The sequence below is a fragment of the Varanus komodoensis genome, unplaced genomic scaffold, assembly GCF_004798865.1.
Source record: "Varanus komodoensis strain SLA01 unplaced genomic scaffold, ASM479886v1 scaffold26, whole genome shotgun sequence".
In the NCBI taxonomy this organism is placed as follows: Eukaryota; Metazoa; Chordata; class Lepidosauria; order Squamata; family Varanidae; genus Varanus; species Varanus komodoensis.
The window spans coordinates 10825134-10844472 of record NW_025335684.1 but is presented as its reverse complement, the minus strand read 5'-3'; the positions used below and the strand labels follow the sequence as shown (position 1 = coordinate 10844472).

Sequence of the window (19339 nt, the reverse complement as noted above, 5' to 3'; positions counted from 1 at the left end):
CCTGCGAGATGTTCCGAAATGAGATTCAGCCCTTAAGCTGAATGAGGTTCTGCACCCTTGCTCAAGACAGCCTTGGCATGCGTCCATTTTAAAGAGGGGCTGAACGGTTGTCATCTGCCACTTTCCTCTTTATCACCCCATCATCATCTCCACACAATCACTACGTGTGGTTATTTTCTACCAGTCACAGTTCTCTGAGTTACAAAGGCTAGTGGAAAAATGTTGCAGAGGGCTCTCCCTGTTTTTGTTGCAGAAATGGTGCTGTGAGAAACTTGCTCCTACTTTAGGCACACAATTTGAGCATCAATAGCTAAACTGTCAAAAAAGAATTCAGTCTTCTGAGGCATTTAACTCAGAGCATTAGCTTTATGTAATCATGTAAATACTTCAGAAGATTTCTCCCTGAACTTAGCAACAGTAAAGTACACAATCATATATATAACTGAAGGCCCAATCTTGCATGTCCAAGCACCGTTTCCCTCACCTTCCCCAGCTGAAACTTTTTAAGCCCTGGGGAAAGAACTTAAATATCAACAGTTTGGCAGAGAAAGCAGCTGCGAGATCTGACCACATGAAGTTCCAACTGTATGATATCCTCTTTTTAAAGTATAATTTATCCATTGCAGATGTACAATACATCATAAACCTTTGCACTGCCTGAGGGCTATGTCTATATTATTTCAGCTTGGCTTGCTAGCAAATATACTGCTCAAACAGAGATCCATGGCTCTTCCGTTTACAAGTTTGCAGGCAGCTGGGGCAGTGACCAAATGCACACTTCTTTCAAATAAGTTCCACTGAACTCAACAGAACTTGCTTCCATGCCAATGGGCATGGGACTGTGCTTACAGCTATTTTGTCCTTCTTCCTGTCCTTTGAGGTAAGCCACGAAATGATCCAAGTTGTCTTTTCGACAAAGGCGTGAAAACACCACAGAACCAGCCAAACAAGAGAAACAGAATTCCAAAACCTCCTAGCTTTTCCCTACTGCCAATGCAGACGCGTTACCACTGGTAAATTCTCTCCAAGAATAGAAATTCTCTCTCCTCAACAAGGACGTGTTTCCTGACTTCTGCAGTTCTAACCCTCAGCAACCACATCCAGGCAAAACACAAAATCAGTGCACTGCCACTCACGCAAGTTATTTGCAGGTGTTCTTGTCTCCATGTTGTCATAATGTTGCACATGGACCACAATGTTGAGATCTCTTTCCATATGATCCGTTGTGCAGGGAGCTTCTGGTCGCATCACATCAGCGAGCGCTCTGAAGAAATGGGAGGAAGAGAAAGGGATTCAGTCCAAGCAGGAATAAGACCCACTGCATGCGCACTACGGCACGGGTAATATAGAGCATCGTTTCTTCTAACCCAGAGGTGTGTGGGACTTTTGGGGGTAGGGGCAAAATAGCCTGCCCCACCAGGCCCTCCGTGTCAGCAGGGAATCTATTGGGATCAATAACGGGAAGACCTGGGGATGAAGAATCAGTGCGAACTCTTCAAAGAGTCCCGTGCAGACTTGGAGAGAAGCTTGTGGGCACGAGATAACTGCTCGGCTTCCATGACTGCAAGAAACTGGTAGGACAGCCAAGGACCTCAGACATGTGAGCTCACTAGATCCCAACTCTATGGATGTCTTATTTCACTCCTATGTCTACTTCACTGACATTCTATGAATGGGTAGCCGCTGGCGTTTCCTAAAAAGCAGGGGTGGTTTTAAAGCCATCCTGAGCATAGGAACCTGAAAAGGACCCTTCAGGATCAGACCAAAAGCCTACCTAGCTCAACCTGCTTTTGCCACACTGGCCAACCAGACTCCCACACAAAACTCACAAGCCGTGCATGAGTCCTTCCATTTCTCTGCCCCATCAACGAAAGGCATGCAAGTTGGCCAAACTCAGGTTCGGCAAAGCTTCCTGAGTTCCTTCTTGGAACTCAGTCCAACTTAAGTCTGCAACAGTTTGAAAGTGTTGCTTTGTCTTCTCTGTTGATGGAACTCTGCATATTTTTGGACATATTTTCCAGCTGTGTGCACCCACCACATGCTTCCCTGCAAGACATTCCACCTTCTCCCATTGATTAAGAGGTATTTGTGTACATTTTTGCTCATGAATTTTTGCAAGGTTCCATGTGGGGTTGGACAGTGTGTCCATGCTTGGCCCTGAAGGTGCAAACTGGAAAAACCCTGATCAGAACAGAATAATACATATGCCTTGTACAACCCTACCATCTTGCAATTTTAGACCCAGTACCCTGGTCCCAGAGGCAATCTGCATCTAAGCATTATGTCCAGCAGACACTGATAACTTGATCCATATTAATTTCTTTCCTTTTAAAGCCATCAGAGTTGGTGGTTCTCCCCACTGTGCAAGTGAATTCCATCTTTCAACTATGTGCTCTGTGAGGTGATGTCACCCTGGGACATGGTGGGAAATAAAAATGGTATTCCGGGTTCCATTTCTCCAAGGCACCATGACTTAAGCTTGCTTGTCAGTCCCACTCATGACCCCCCCCCAACATAATTTGGGAATGTTTCTGTTTATCTACAATAGGTACTCCTGTCTCTCCATCCTTGTTTCCAAGACTGCTCATGACAACAGCAATATCATGATTTACAAACACAAACACCAGTATAATGAAACATTAACACTGAGATGAAAAACCAGAGTTCCGTTCAAAGCAGAAGCAACATCAAGGCCAAATCCCATTCCTTCAGTACTGATGTGACCAGCAATTCCTTCAACTGATGTCTGAATACCATTACAGAGGATGACGGGCAAAAGAACACCGGAGCTTCATCTTTCCTGTGATGCACCAGCACCAGGAAGGGTCTCTTTCCTGGCACCATGTTCCTCGCCACTTACAGTGGAGAACTCTTGAGCTGGGTCTCTGAGCTCTCAGCAAACACTTAGCCATGTTCTCCACTAATGACAGAAAAACAATCTCCGTATGTTCGTAATTAAGGACAATTCACATCGGTATCATGCTTTCAAGTACACCAAAATATTTCACATCCGATTTCCTCAGTCTTCACAACAACTCTGAAGAAACTTCAGAAGAGTTGTACTGGACCACACTAAAAAGCTGTGTAGACCAGCATTCCATTCCCACAGAGGGCAAGCAAAAGCTGTTGGAAGCCCACAAGCAAGGTACAAGTACAACCCCCCCCCCCATGATCCCCAGCAATGGGTACGGAGAGGCTTCCACCACTAGAGTGGTGGACACTCACCATGACAAGCCATCATGCATAGCCTTAATCTGCATACATGTGCATTAGTATCATTAGCTGTAGTATTGCAATCCCTTTTTAAATCTGTCCCTATGTTTAGGACCACTGCCTTTATTTATTTATTACTAACATCTCTGGATGGCTAACAGCATAAATAAATTGATGACCCATTCTGACTGCAAATTAATAAAATTCAATATTAAAATATTGATTAAATAAAAAGGTCTTAACCTGGTGCCAAAAAACATAATGACGGCGCTAGGCGGACCTCCCTGGGGAGCGCATTCCATAGATGGGGTGCCACCACAGAGAAGGCCCTCCTCCGTGTGCTTTGCCTCCTAATGTCTCTCATGGAGGGCTCCCGGAGGAGGGCCTCTGCTGCCGATCTCAGGGGGTGGGAGGGCAAATAGGGGAAAAGGCGTTCCTTTAGATATCCTGGTCCCAAGACTTTTACATCTTGTGACAATGAATTCCATGGTTTAACTACAGGATGGCTGTGTGAAGAAGGCCTTCCTTGGATCTCTCTTGAATCTCCTACCCATTGGCTTCACGGGATGACTCCAGCGGGTTTGAGTCTTATGAGACGGGAAGAACCTGTCATCCTCTCCACTCTCTCCATGTGTACCATGCAAAACTGTCGGAAGACGAACCAAGCTAGATTGGAGCAGGCTCCAATTTGCCCATGGGAAGCTCACAAGCAGGACAGGAGTGGACCTGCACGTTCCCACACTTGTTCCTCAACAACTGGTGTTGTCATTGGAGAGCGGAGCGTAGGAGAGTGGCTAGAACGTTGGACTGGGGATCAGCTTCATGAGATGACCCCGTTGGGCTTTCAAGAGGGAGAAACCTTACAAGGATTAAACAAGGGCATGCAAAGGGCCTCTGGAAAGGCTCCACCCTATTGGACAGCACAGAAACTGAGGGGGTTATTCATCAGATTTCTCCTGGGAAAGAAGAAATGCTCTAGCAATTTCTCACAGGTACAGTGAACCATCATAGCTCAGCTCTCTCCTCCCTCCCTCCCTCCCTCTCTTCTTTCCTTTCTAAGAATCTTTTTGAGTTTCGCAAGTGGTGACAGAGTCGACTGCATCAGCAACCTGGGCCCATTTTGCATCTGCCACAATACCCCACTATTTTGGGAAGGGGGGGTGCAGCAACCACTAAAAACAAGGTTTTCAAAGTAATGTTTTTTATTCCTGAGAAAAAGCTCTAGACTTTTCTGAGAAAAATACCTTGCATGCAAGGTTGGCCCAGCCAAGCTGGCCTCCTCCAGGGCTCAGTGCTTCGTCACGTCTTCCCATTGCTCCAGGTCTGTGACCGGGGACACATCTTGCCCTGAGTGATGCCACTCCTGCCCTGCAAGCCCCATCGCTGATGCGTTGAAGGCCGGATTGCATCGAGCTCTGGGGAGAGGAGCTGGGGCTGTGCCAAAATCCAGCCTCTGGTTTGCTGGCAGTTTTCTTCCTACATGAAAGAGGCTTCCATTTTTCTGCCTCATTCCCAAGACATTTTATAATTCATTTTGCATCTCTTTTGGTGGTATGTTGTACCTTACCTAACCCATGAGTGGTGTGATGTCTTCCCATTGCACCTCCCTCCATTGCTCTGGAGCTTCCCAGAAAATTCTGATGGAAGGAATGAACTCCTGTTGTCTCCTGCTGGGCAGGAATTACGGAAAGCCATGAAGGCTGCAAGAGAGCCTTCAGACCAGGAATTCCTTGATGTACAATGGCTGATTCATTTGATACACAAATTCTCTGACTCAGAGCTTATTATTATTAGCATCACATTTATATCCTGCCTTTTTTCTTCTTTCAAGGAACCCAAGGCAGCTCACATAATCCTCCTCCACCTCATTTTTATCCTCACAACAACCCTGGGATAAGTGGAAGTGATGTCCCAAAGTTACCCAGTAAGCCGGGATGCAAAACCAAAGTCCAGTTCAAAGTTCATGGCCAAGTGAGGACTAGAATCCAGAACCCTCAGTCCTCCGTCCAACACCTTAACCACCACACTGGCTCTTGGCTTAGCTAAGGGCATGAGGAAGTTGTTGTGTTATAACTTTCATCACTTTTTGGCACTGAATCTGTTGGCTGGGACTAATGGGGGTTAGAATACAACAGTATCTAGAGAACCACATGCTCCTCCATACCTGGCTTAGTCTCTTGAATGGCCTTTTCCAGGTGAGGCCAAACCTGAGTACATTTCAGGAGCAGAGGCAGGGAATCGATCCTGACTGAACACATGAGCTCATATCCCCCAACAGGACCGCCAAGGAAATCCCCGGACGAACCCCAAGGAATGCTGTCAGTTCAGTAGCAGTGAAATTGATGTGTGGGCTTTCATCATCAACCCCTCAAAGTGACACACCACTGTTGACCCATATCCGCAACTATTTCTAGCTGTTGTCGTCAGCATCAGGAGCAGACCCTTTGTAAAGCAAATGGAGCACTTTTTCCAAAGCAAAAGACTCCCTCAAAATTCTTCGCAAAATCTTTCACCTTCAGCCACTGGGAGGATTGCTGCTAAGCTCGGAGGGCACAGAGAAATCCAAAGAGGGTAGCCTGTAATAGCAGCAGCCCTCTGATGTAGGAAAGTGAAGACACTGCATGCCTGGGAACTCTGGTTCTGCTACGACACCGGATCCCGTGAAACAAAAGCATGACAGCTGGGAGAGGGTGAACAAGGACTAGACAGGGCATGCACAGGGAGGGCATTCCAGCAGCACTGCTCACCTGTGAGGGAGAGCAGCTCCCGGAGCAAGAGCCAAAGCTCAACAACAAGACAATGTGCCTTCCTCACGAGGAGGTCCTTACTCCTCAAGAGTCTTCTGTGAGGGGGCACTTCTTATAAGCCATCCCTGGTTGATGCCCAGGGCCTTCTCGGGGAAAGTGGCTGAGCTTTCTGCAATGACCTCCTCTCTGGGGACAGTAGGCTGCAAGAGCGCTTGATCCTTCTGAGAGAAGAAACCCTCTGAAAAGAATCAGGGCTTGTCACCACTCTCTGCTCAAAGCCGTGCACTCCTGCTGTGCCGTTTCTCCTCTTCTGTGGCTCAGGCCAGCTCCCAGGACCAAGCCCCGGAGCGGCAGTAGAAACCAGGTCATGACATGAGCCCGTTTCTCAAACTCTGGGTCCTTCAGCCAGTCCAAGGACTCCAGATTGGCCAGCCTGCTCTGTGAAAAGCAGCTTGCATCAAATCGAACCAAATTCTGCCCAATGCTACAGATGGGCATCAATGGTGGGTGTGGAGCAGGGAAATAAGTGATCCTCAAATTTTCCTCTCAAGCAACATGAAGTTTTCTTCAAGGTGCACTGCTGGCTGGGAGACCCTGGGAGCTGAAGGACCATTTTTCATCAAAACATGCAAGGGTTGCAAAACACAAGGATGACAAGCTTAGCATACGCACCTCCATGTCTGGTTAATTACACCCAATTCTCAGCCTAATACCCGGCAGTATTATGTCATTAAAATGTCAGAGCAATTTCTCTTCACGGGTTCTTTGTTTTTGTTTTTCGTAAAGGATGAGCTTTTGGGAAGGGAAGGGAAGGGAAGGGAAGGGAAGGGAAGGGAAGGGAAGGGAAGGGAAGGGAAGGGAAGGGAATACTTAAGGTGCAGTAGCCAAAAAGAATTTGGCTATGAGAAGTGACACTTAAGTCACTTGGGGTGGGTGGGGGGGATATTTTGAGATCCACCACTGCAGAATCATCCTACATAGCCAAGAAAAAAAAATGCAGCACACAGAGAGCCCAAATAGCAGGGTACTTTAACAAGCTCCTAGGAGGAAAATATTATTATAATGCAACCAGATGTTATGGTCTCATCTTGAAAAATCCACAGAAGCCCTCATCATACAGAGATCCAGTCAGCTTAGACAGCCCTTTCTTTTTGAGTCAGGAAAAGAATTGCCAAGGCAAGCTAACTGCAAATGTTACAACCTGAAGGCTGGAGATAGTAATGTGGTCCAGAAGTGGATGGTGTGGGAAGTGAAAAAATAATAATAATAATAAACAGAGGACACCATTTAGCAGGGTTAGCAAATTAGATAAAACCAAAACCACAAACCATTGCTCAGTGGTTAAGCATGTCCATTGCATGTAGAAGGTCCTGTCGAACCTAACCTGGGACCTTCTGTTCAGATGGGTTCAACAGCTCTTTCACCCTGAGTGATGAATCCAACTTCAGAGAAGCTCTTGGTGAGGGAGGGCACATCCCAGTGGTGGGCAGGGCTGGAGGCAAGAGGGAATGTGCCAAAGGCAAGGGTGCAAGGACAAAACACAACCACCACTAGATATTTCAGCTTGAAGCCCTTCCTGCCGGTAGCTAAGTCTTAGGAGAGGCTATACAACCTTTTAGAAGGACAGGGATGCTAATGCCACAAAACCACCAAAGAGTGTGGCGATAGGATCAGAGTTCTGGACTAGGGCTTGGGGGTCTGGGTTTGAATCCCTGCTCATCCATGAAGTTCACTGAGTGACTTCGTTAAAATATAAATATAATAAGGAAACCATAGAAAACTGGACTGGGACCCCATGAGGACTGGATTTAGATCCCAGACCTGAGGCTCAATGAGATGCCTTCAGTGAAACTCCTCCCCCCACCCCTGGGGTTGCCTCCCTTGCTCACACATGCACGCGCGCACGCATGCACGCGCGCAGACACACACACACACACACACACACACACACACACACACCATTCACTTGGGTGCCTTCTTCCTTCCATCGGCACCACCTTCCAGAGCAAGTAGGTAGAGTTTCCATTGCTCTCTCTCCCTCTTTGTTCTTGTAAGCACCTGCTGGCCTGGTTTTGGCTGGAGGACAGGGAGAAACAGCAAAGAGCAGGAGAAAGAGAGAAGCATCTGAAGGATGCAGGGATTGCCAGTGGATCTCCCACTGGGCCCTGGGCCTTGTCCCAGGCTCAACGAGATCCAACTACCGCGTCTCTACACTCAAAGCACAACGCATCAGGCATAAATACACCACACACGTCTATCTGCTTTGCACCGGTCAGCCTTTGCCCAAAAACAGTCCCACAGATTGTAATCCAGCGAGCGTGCCAGAATGAGGTGAGGGATCCTTCAGCTCACCTTCACAGAGCTATAATTCTCCAAGTTCTCAGGAGAGAAATGAGGCTTGGCCACATTTCTGTCTTCAGGACTGAGATAATCCATTGTGAGGGTGTGTGCAAACCTTCGCCTCCCTCCATGTGGTGCAGCTGCTGCATCGATCATGCAAAGGCCTTGCTTTCCGAGCTCCAGCTCAACTTTTTGATAGACCTCCTACTCATAGCTCACCGCTTGCCATGAAGGCTGCAATCCTGTGACTCTTAAAGTTAACGGAAAGGGTTGTTTCTGGTCCAACATGCACAGGATCAGGCTGAGAGCAGAGTGCAGTTTCCTTTGTGTGTTAAACGGCCTTGCTAATTCACGCCTATCAAATGCTGTCTCACATGTTGCTCCCTAAGATTACACATAATCACAACACAGAATAAAAGCAACACGCCCAAATCACCCACCTCTGTGCCCAGGGGGTTGGCTGATTTTAGCCTTATACCAGTATACCTGGCACAATATTCACTCTGCTCTGCCCTGATAGGTTAAGCTCCAGCCCAGACGTAATTTGGCCACTTCACCTACAATTAGGCTTGTGATTCAAGCAACAGTAGCCCAATATTTGGGCCATAAAAATTCTCCCTGCCCAACGGACTATAAAAAGAGAAAAACCTAGAATCTAGTGCAAATTTAGCAAGAGGGTCAGCACAGGCAAGGGAACCAGTTCTTTTGCTCTTCTGCTGGATTCAAGCATCTCCGTTTTTCCCTGGTTTTCCGAATAACACAAAATAGCCATTAGGTATCCAATTATCTTGCAGTTCAATGGGAAATTGTTCCCTGCATGTATTGTTCTTCAAAATCTGTAAAGTATTCCTATCTGTAGGCGTTTTCTGCAAAGAGAGCCAGTGTAGCATAGAGGTAAGAGTTCCAGGTTCTAATCCTCACTTGGCTACAAAGTTTTCTCGGGGACTCAGATTCACCTACCACACAGGGCTGTTGTTTTGAGGGTGAAATGGGGAGGGGAAGAATCTTGCAAGCCACCTTGGGTTCCTTGCAAGAGGAAAAGTCTTGGGATGTCAATGTAACCACAATGATAAGTGAGCATCTGGTTCTTCTACCCCACCACACACAATCAGTTCCCCAGCATTTTTATTAACTGCTTACAATCCTCCTTCGGAGACTTGTACTGATAACTAAAAATGAGCTAACTGCAGCATTGATAGCCTTTTTGAGGACTGGGAGACTAATCTTGAAAGCAGTTGGCCCAAAGAGGTTTCCGGGATCTCATCTCTTCTAAATCACAAGGCTTAGCTAAAGTAGCAAGAATGTTCAAGGAACTACTATCAGATAAGCAGCATAAAAGAATCAAAGAAGAGAAATGTGCATTAGAATGAATGCTTGTGCAACAGCATTTGAGACAGTCAAGAAGCTTGCATTTGAGTCAATGGGAAAAGGTAATTAATTACAAATGCCTTCACCAAATAAAGAGGGGCTGCGGACCCCTTTTGCATTGCAGGGATGACTCCTGGAGGAAATTCTGGTTGTTGCAAGCATGTGGAAAATGCCATGCAATCGCGGCTTGCTGATAGAGGGCCCCATGAACTATCTTTGTTTCTGCAAAATGGGATCCTTGAGCTCCTGGAGCAAGGGGCAAGAAGTGTGGGAATCTTAGACCAGCACTTCCCCGTGAGATAATTTCTATTTTCTGCTCGGGCAGCCAGCAGCTCTCAAGTGCACCAACAAAGCCCTTTCCTTACACCTTTGCCTTCAAGACAGAACACATACAGAACACCACACCTTCCGCATGTGCCACACATGCTCTCCCACTGGCAGACCATTGCCCTACAACTTATGGGTCCATCCAGGAAGGGCACCCTTTCTGCAGGTAGGCATCCTTAAGAATCCTCTCAAGAGCCATCCCAGAGCTGAACTATCTTCCATCAGCAGTAGTTTTAGGTCACAAGTTTTAGGAGTTTTAGGTCACAAGTGGACTGAAGGTAGAAAGGAAAGTACAAGAAGTAGGTTTGCAGTAGACCTGCAAGGGTCCCAGCAACAGCCAAATGATTTTTCCGGCTCAGTTGGGCTGCTGAAATCAAGAGGCTTGGGGCTGGACTTCTGCATGAAAGTACAGAGAGTGCCATCCAGTTCTGACACAGAAACACATTCCTAGGCTCAGAACGTGCTCAGAAACATGATACAGTTTACTGCTAAGAATACATCTTTTGCACCTGGCTGTGGTAGAACTCGGGGTTCCAGGAAAACACAAAGCACACTCCCAATGTCTGTCCACCCTCCCCTGTTTTACAGGACATGCTGTTTGGGTGACAAATGCCGTGATTTATTAAGTAAGTAATGCACTCAAACACACACAGAGAGAACAACGGCATCTGCTGCACTGGCTGCTGGCGTGTTTTTGAACCCAATTTCAGGCACCAGTTTTGGCCATTCATGTTTTAAACAGCTTGGGACCAAATTCCCTTTGCCTGCCAGCTCTTTATGGTCAGTCAGAAACGCCCTTCTCATTGGCTCATCTTTCCAGACATGTCAGCATGTCTAGACAAGAGAGGGCCTTTTCCACAGTGGCCCCATACCTCTGGAATAAGTTGCCCTCTGGGCTCTACCATCTCTGCAAGCATTTAAGGAGGCCCTGATGAAACTTCCTGCCTTACTCCAGCCCTCCCCTGATTGTGTGCCATTGACTGAACTGGATTTAGCTGCAGTGCATTTCTGTGTGCTTTATTTTCTGATTGCTGCTTGATTTTTTTTCCTTTTAGAATAGTTGTGTGTGCTGTTTTACTGTGTTTTTACTGTTTTTTTATTGCTGCATTGTTTTTTATGACTGTACACTGCCTCAGGAGGGGTCCTGCCCTGAAAGGGAGCCAGGATATGCATTTAATATATCAAGAGACAGCCCCCAACGAACTAACACCCAAAGTATGTCTGTGGAGAAAGGAAAGAAGGGGAGGAGAAGAGAAGCCCAAACAAAATAGAGGTGTACCCAGTTCTGGTGCAGGATGAACAGCGGTGTGGTGTTAATCTTTGCAGGAAAGGTGCATTTTAGGAGCCGTGTGACGGGGAGAGGTAATTCCCTCTAGGCATTCTAGAGGGAATGGGGCCTAAGTGGTAAGTTTAGCTTTCCACAGCTGGGATAGTTTAGCTTAGAAAAAAGCACTGGAGGCAAAAGGTGTACAACCGAGAAGCACAGAATTATGCTTGGTGTGGAGCAAGTGCACAGGGAGGTGTTCCCTTCCCTCTTTCCTTCTGCACTCCGGTGGGATCATCCCATGACGTTCATTGGAAGGAGACTTAGGACAGACTAAAGGAAGGACTTTTCCACCCAACACAGAGTTAAGCTTTGGAATTCACCACCACGAAGTGTTGTGATGGCCTCTTCTTTCGATAGCTTTCAAAGGGGACTGGAAACGTTCCTGGAGGAGAAGGCTGTCATAGCCACTAGTCCCAGTTGGCTACCCCCAGGGGCAGTCCAACTATAGAAGCTGGTGGCTGAGAAGGTGGGCAGGAAGTCCTGCCTGTGAGTTTCCCCTGGGCACCTGCTTGGCCACTGCGTGGACATAATGCTGGACTAAATGGACTGCTGGTCTCATCCAGCTGGGCTCTTCTTACAGTGTGATGCTCTCACGAGGGAGAATTGGGCCTCTGCTCTCCAGCATGCACCTGTCCACTGACTTTTAGAACTGAAAAGTCTGCAGGATGCGTGCAAATGCATTTTCCCCGACTGAACCAGGATTGGACATCCTCCTTCCAATCTATTTCTACACTCTTTGCTACCATGAACTGGTTTACCTTTCATCATACCTGCCTGTGCAGAGATGCCACATAAGCTGCTGCTGCTGCCGGCCAGGGCACTGGGGAAGAGTAGCAAGGGACACGGCCTCTCCTGGAATTGAAAGGTGGAGGATGGGATGGAATTCCAAGACCTGCAAATATGCTTGGTCTTCCTGGAGTGGAATGGCTCCCTAAAGCTGGCAAGCTTTTCCCCCCTTCAGCCCCACACTAGCAAAGCCGGCCTCTCACAGATCATCACTCACAGAGCATATTGGGTTGCCTACAGATTCCTCTGCTCCGCTTTTCCTCCTTGGTAGTAAAAATGATCACCCATCAGCCAGTTTATAAATAGCAAATAATTGCTAGCGAAAGAATGGGTGATGCATTCCGAAGCCTATTTTGGGTGCCTCGGTGCAGGAGGAGGCTGTTAATCACAAAGCAGATAGCATGATCTTGGGCAGGGAAGGTGTTCCAGGTGCTGAGTCCATCTCAGGAGTGGAGGGAGGGGCAGGGGAGGGAAAAGGGGGAGGGAGGCAAGGAAAGGACGAGGAAGCAGGAAGCAACCTGCCTTTGAGCTGAGCTTTCTGAGGGTGCATCAGCCATGCCATGACAAAGAGCATGGCTGACAAAGACCTTTTAACTCTGGCGTTTGTCTCAAAAGTTATCCTGGATCAATGCCTCCTCCTGCACCCACACAGGCAGCACCTTCCAGATGTGTTGGGCTCAGGTGCCTATCATCCCCAGCCAGCATAGTGAGAACTGCAGTCCCTCCAATCTGGAAGGCACTCAGCTGGGGTAAGGTTACCCTAGTTACTGGAACCAATCTGATCAAGCCATTTGCTTTGCTTCGCTTCTCTTTTTCCTTTTTTTAAGTGTTTTTATTTTATCTGCAAATGCCTTTCCCCATCTGTTTTGCTTTCATGTGTTGGGGATTAGCATAATGAATCAGACAGACCAAATAACTTGACAAATGGGTTTTGTCTTTGATTCCCTCCTGTTGCCACAATGCAGGGGGCGGGGATCTGGGATTGCAAGGGGAAGCAGCCTGCCCCAGCGGAGTGGATGACTCCAGCCCAGCGGCAGCCCTGAGCCTGCTCGAGGGGGGCACCAGCAGCGCCAGGCGAACTGGGCAGGAGTACGTGGGGGATCGAAAACACTCGCTCACTCGGTGGCCGGCATGCCCCGAACACATGCCACAACCGTACACACCCAGTCCTTGGCCTCCAGGTTGGAACCGAATGCTATATGAAACGAGGAAGCGCTCTCCAAATGGATTAGCTTTCCCCGAACCCAGTACAGTGGGCACCAACACCCACCTTCCCCAGCCAGGGTGGGAATGATGGAAATTGCAGTCCAAGTGCTTTGGAGCAGATCAGGTCAGGGGAGGCTGAGAGGGATCTCCCAGCAGGACTGTCCACTGGAAGCCCCTCTCTGCAGCTGCCCTCCGTTGCAACTACAATTACTAATTATGATTAGCAGTTATGAGGATCAGGATGCAGACCTTTGGCTGGGGCCGCAATACTTGTGGGATGCGGGGAAGGGAAGGGAAGGGAAGGGAAGGGAACGCTCTGGTGTTGTGCTGGGAGACCGGAGTGGCATGCTGGCGGAGGGCGTGTGTTGGCAAGCAAGGGAACTTTGGCCCCTCTGTGCAGGGTCACGGGAGTTGCAGGGGGGAAGATGCCGAGGGCCCCTGCAGCAGCACATTTCCTCCAATCGTTCCCGCTGCCCGACTTTGGGGTGTGTGCATGTGTGCGTGCCTTTCCCATCTCTTCACTGTCGGGAGCTGCTTGGCCATCGCTGCGCCAGAAATGTGGGTTAATCCCCCAGCACAACCATCTGCTAATGCGCCAGAGCATGGCACCTCTTTCTTACGGCCCCCAGAGCTTCGTGCCAAGACCAGCAGGGAGAGCAGGGCAGGCTTGGAAGAAGCGAAGGGAAAGGAGTTTTCAGTCTGGGCTGGAGTTGGCCCCAAATCATTCACCAGTAGGCTCAGAAGCACAGGCAGGTAGACCCAGGTGGGGGCAACCTCTGTGCTCCGGCTGCCTGCAGGCAGGTGGGGCTTGGGGGCTCCCACCCACCCCTCTCAGCCAGCAGGAAACCCGAAAGCCCCTGGCTCACCTGGACATGTGCTCCCGCTGCGGTCGGTGCGCTTTCTCCAGCCCCAGCTTGGTGAAGATGCCCACCAGCACCATGACGGCCACGACACCGCAAATGATGTAGACGATGAGGTTCGTTTTGTCCCTGGTGGGGTCGTGGGAAAGGTCCAAAGGCCGGTTGGGAGTCTTTCGCCCGTTCAGCCAGGGGGGCTTGATGTAGTTGGTGCAGATATCCTGGTCCAGGCGGCCCTTCTGGTACTTGCAGCAGAAGCGGAAGCCACAAGTACCGCAACAGAACGGGTACTCCCGGACGCTGCAGTTGAAGGACGGGTCCCACTGGCCCATCACGTCGAAGTAGCCCCGGCATTCCTCCGGGGTCGGCGGCGGCTCGGAGGCGTCGATGCCCGGCTCCCCGCCGCGGCTCTGGTTGCCGCCAGCCAGCATCACGATGCTGCCCAGGTGCTGCCCGGCTTTCTCCTGCGCTCGGCACCACAGGCTGAGCAGGTCCGCCGCCAGGTAGCCCAGCGCCAGCCCGAGGAAGCCCTTCATCCTCCTCGGCGCCAGCCCGCCGGAGCCGGGGCTGCCTCCGCGAGTCAAGGCGCGCGACGCTGCTGCGGCGCGCCAGGAACTGCACATAAAGAGGGCTCCCGGGCCAGCGCGGGCGCCCCGCTCGCCTCGGCTGCCTCGCCCCGGTCCTGCCCGCGCCTCGGCGCGCCGCGCCGCGATTCAGCACCGCGGACAGCTCCGAGCGGCCGCGCCAGCCTCGCAGGGCCGCCTCCGCCGAGCATGCGGAGCCGCGGGCGGGGGCGGGAGCCCCCTCCCCAGTCCCACCCTCTCCCCTCCGCCGCCCCCCCGCAGCAGCTCCGGCGGGGTGCGTGGAGGAAGGGGTGGGGTGAGGTGTGCGCGGCACTTGTGGAGTGCGCAGAGGCAGGAAGGGGGAGCGCGAGTGAGTGAGTGAGCGAGCGAGTGGCAAAGGGGGCGGGGGCGGCGCGGGGGTGTCAGGAGGAGAGCCGAGGGGCAGGCAGGGGGAGCAGGGGGCTTCTGGGGGCGGGGGCGGCGCCGCAGCGGCGGGGGGCTGAGGGAGGGGGCGGGGGCGTGGAGGCAGTGTCAGTCGCTCTCCATCCGCCGCCTAGCCTCCTGCCCTCCCCCCCCCCCCCGCCACTGCCGCGCGCCACTAGAGAGATCGCCAAGTTCTCCAGCAGGGAAACTCTCTTGCTAGGAGACGCCCCCCCCCACCGCAAGGAGGAAGAAGGAGGGGCGGGGATGGAGACTGCAGCCTTGCCGAGAGAACCGCATGCGAGTCGGGCGCTGTGTGTGCGCGCGTGTGTGTGCGCGTGTGCGCGCGCGCGCCCGCCTGTTTGTGTATTTGGGGGCGGGGGGAGGCGTAGAGCAACCGTCAAGCACAAAAGACTCCCTGGGGTGGAGAGAGGTAACTTCCCCCACCCCAAGCATCCACAACAGGTCCTTGGCAGGATGCTTTGCGTGTTGGCTGCCTGGGAAAGGGGGGGGGGGCTTCCCGCCTCCCTGCTCCTCCCCGTCAGACAGCTTCTTTTTCCACGCCCGAAACACCCTACGAGTAAGGAAGTTCTTCCTCTCCTTGAACCCCCAGGAGACGTGCCTCGGTGGAAAGGGGTGGACCGCTCAGCGCCGTGCGGTGCTGCCGTTCACTCGCCTTTAAAAGGAGGTGAGACGTTGGCGGAAAGGCAGTTGGCAGAGCGTGTCAGGATCGGGACTGAGCCAGGCAGTGCGCAGGGAGAGACCAGGTCCCAAACCCCTTTGGGCCGACCAGTTGCAATCTCTCCAGTCAAACCTACCCTGCAGGGTTCTAAGGAGGGTGGCTACCTGAGTAACCGTAGGAAAGGAATCCAATAAATACTGTTCAGACCTGTGCATGTCCCATTAACTTCATCTTGGAACATCAGCTGATCTGTAGCATTATACCCATACTGCAGATGGAAAGGGTGAGCAGAGTGGCTTGGGCAGGTGAGCTTATGCTCATGAGAAGTGAAGCAAGAAGCCAGTGCTTGGCTCACACAGCTCTTAGCCACACCAGGTCTTACAGGAGTACAGACTGCAGCCTTCCAGACCGCTGGGCAGAAAACAGATTCAGACCTGCTGGCAGATTCCCAAGTGCTTTTCAGTCCAAAGGCAAGGATTTCTGATTTCGAAAGGTTTGGTGATAACCCGAACAAAGCAATGCACCTATTAAATTAGGCTGTTGAAATGGCAGGAGCGGGGAGACCACCAAGAGTCACTAGGAGTGGAATTTTGATGGAAGGACCATGAGCCCTGTTCAGCTCTGCTACTCAAAACAAATTCCCAAGCTTAGAAATCTTCAGTGCACGGCTGTTTGGTACCAGGCTGCCGTGGTGGGACTTCAGGTTCTCAGTGAAAGAACAGCTCGAGCCCAGCTCCTTGACTGGAGAAAACAATGTAGATTGTGTGAGAAATTTGTCCCTTCTTGCTATGAGAGAAGATTCCTGCCTTCTCGTTTCTAAGGCAGCCTTTTCCCCAACCTGGCACTCTCCAAATGGGCTCCATGACAGCTTCCATCATCCCCATCTACTGAGTAATGGGAGTTGTCATCTCACACATCTGGGAGCACAAGGTGAGCGAAGACTCCTTGAAGGCTTCTCCCTCCCCCAACTCTCTACATATATAATCTTTCTCTCTGTGTGTGTATTCACTCTCTATATATAACTTTCCAGAACGGCTGACTGTGGAAGATCCAGCAGAAATACATTCACACATATCAAGTCTGGGTGGTGAAGGGAATGCCACTCATCTGAAGAGCCATTCTTCCCAAAGTGTCATTGAACTGACTGAAAACTTATGTCTGAGCAAACAGGAGAGCCATGCAAACTAGCCAAAGGACTGGATCAGAACAAGGACCTGCTTCTTCCCGGCAGCAGCCAATCAGAAGACTGGAACGGATGCAAGGGCGACCCAGATGGGCAGGCGAACTGGAACAAGAGCCCTCAGTGAATAGGTTACAATTGGGGTATTCAGTTTAGAAAAATGGGGAGTAATAGAGGAAGTGAGAGATGTGAGAGATAAAATGATGCACGATGGAGAGACACACATTATTCCCCCACAACTGTTAGGCCATCCAATTAAGCTGAATGACGGGAAATTCAGAAAAGACAAAAGGATGGCCTTCTTCATCCAGCAGAGAGCTGAACTCGAGAATTCATTGGCACAGCGCTGGGTGATGGCTACCTGATTAGATAGATTTGCAGAGATTCTCAAAGGCTATTCACTTTGATGCTCATAGATCATCTCCAGTGGCAGTGATATACTCCACATATCTGCTACTGTGGGACACAAAAGGGAACTCTTGTTCTTGGACTCCTATACTGGGTTATCTGGTTGCCATCGCACAAGCAGAAGGTTCAATGAGATTGGCCTTTTGTGAGATCTGGCAGGTCTCCTCCTTTGCTCCTAACCCAGTTTTTCAGAGGGTCCAGCCACCTGTCCCCAGGAGACCTGCAAGCTTGCTTCCTGTCCTGGTTACTTGGTATACCAAGATACACTAAAGAGGGAGGCTCCGTTCCTCCATCCTGGATACTCCTTGAGCTTGTTCGTTTCCCACACACCAGCTTATACGATGTCATAGCCTAAGATCTCTAAGTGGTTCACAACTCATACATATAAAATATGGAACAAAACCAATAAAGAATAGATGTCTATAAACATTGCGAGACTGGTTATATAACTGAGCAATGCCATAATCATTTACAGGTCAGGGATGTCCTGGATAAACAGACCTCACTTCAGGAGGTGTTTAAACCTGGATACACTATCTGTCTCTTGTGCAACGCACGGAACGGTGTTGCAGAGGGTGCGTGCCACAACCAAGGTGTGCCGATGTGCTCTTACTTTGCAACATTCTGTCTGTTGTGGAATGACCTACGATGCAGGATGCAGAGGTTGACTGGATGCATACAGGGGGAGGCAGTAAGCCAGGTGTCCTGGTCCAGAGATGTTTAGGGGCTTCATATACCAACAAGCAGACCCCGAGCATAGTTCAATCAGTTGCTAATAGTTCATTGGAGGGCCTCAAATTCTCAAATTATGGAAGGGGTGAGGAGGAGCCCTTTTGACACCATGTGCGATCTTATCAAGTCACTTTCATTTGGTGCATTTTGCTTTCCTGAGCTTTTACGTTTTCATCTATGTTTTACTATTAGCCTTTTTGGGTGCCAGTTTTGGCATAAAGGCAGGAATGTAGACTAGCTCATAAAATATATTTTGTAATGTGCACGATGCTGTATCAAATGCCGTATCAACATTTCCATATCTATTATGGAAGTAAACATGGTGTATTATGGAAGTAATAGGGCAGACATCGCTGTCCTGCAACAGCAGAGGGTTGGACCCGATGGCCTTCATGGCTTCTTCCAACTGTATTATTCCATGAGTCTGCTAATCCGTTTACTTTGATATTCATGTTTGACTGTTGCAATATTCTGCAGCAAAAGGAGATACTTCTCCTGAAGACATGGAATGGACAGCTCCTGATGTCTCGTTCATGTGTCTCTATCATTCTCCCACATCAGAGTTGTTCAAAGGCTTTTCCTTTGTACCACTGAGCCCATGGCCCGGACATGGTCCAAAGTGCCCGGTGCAGCAACCAGGCCAAAACCAAGAAGATCTGAGTCTGTGGAGTGCCTGCATGGGTGACCACCATCCCAGGGCATGAAGAAGAACAGGGCATGTCAGACGGTGCTCCCTTCTGTCATGGTACAACATAGCTTAGGGCCTTGTGCTGGTCTAAGGGCTCTTGCTTGCGATCTGACCCAACTTTGCCTTTCAGACATGACCGTCAGCTCAGGGCTCCTCCCACAGGAAGCCCAAGGAGGCCGTTTGCCTCTGCTTCCTTGGCATTCGGTGGTCTGCGTCCTCTCTTGTTTTCTCTTGTGCAGGCACGATCGGAACTGCTGAGGCACAGGGACTACTTCAGCCAACTTTCTCCAAAAGTAGTCAAGTTGTGGTAAAAAAACAATAAGGTGAGTCAGAGGACAGACTAGGCATCTGAAACTGGAGAGGACTGTGGTTAGCTAATTGCCATTCTTGGCCTCCTCTTAAAAATAGACTGGAGAGCACACTGATGCTTCCACTAAACATTTTGACAGTCAGGCTGACATTCTTGGCCAGTGGGTGAGAAGCAAAGCTGTGGAA

At 50.0% G+C, this 19339-nt stretch overlaps 1 protein-coding gene across 1 annotated transcript; it reads right to left on the bottom strand.

Annotated features, from left to right (window-relative positions):
• Positions 1 to 1080: 1080 nt before the first annotated feature.
• SHISA9 (shisa family member 9) lies at positions 1081 to 14707 on the bottom strand. Its single transcript, XM_044433688.1, has 2 exons — positions 14181 to 14707; positions 1081 to 1264 (listed from the first exon to the last, which is right to left on the bottom strand). Exons 1-2 carry the CDS (start codon positions 14705 to 14707, stop codon positions 1081 to 1083), a joined length of 711 nt encoding a protein of 236 aa, XP_044289623.1.
• Between the last annotated feature and the right edge of the window lie 4632 nt (positions 14708 to 19339).

Excerpts from the sequence above, each read along its gene's own strand:
- SHISA9 (XM_044433688.1), bottom strand. The coding sequence starts at position 14,707 with ATGAAGGGCTTCCTCGGGCTGGCGCTGGGCTACCTGGCGGCGGACCTG. Across the intron at positions 1,265-14,180 it reads CAGCGGGAGCACATGTCCAG|AGCGCTCGCTGATGTGATGC; the intron begins GTGAGCCAGGGG and ends CCATTTCTTCAG.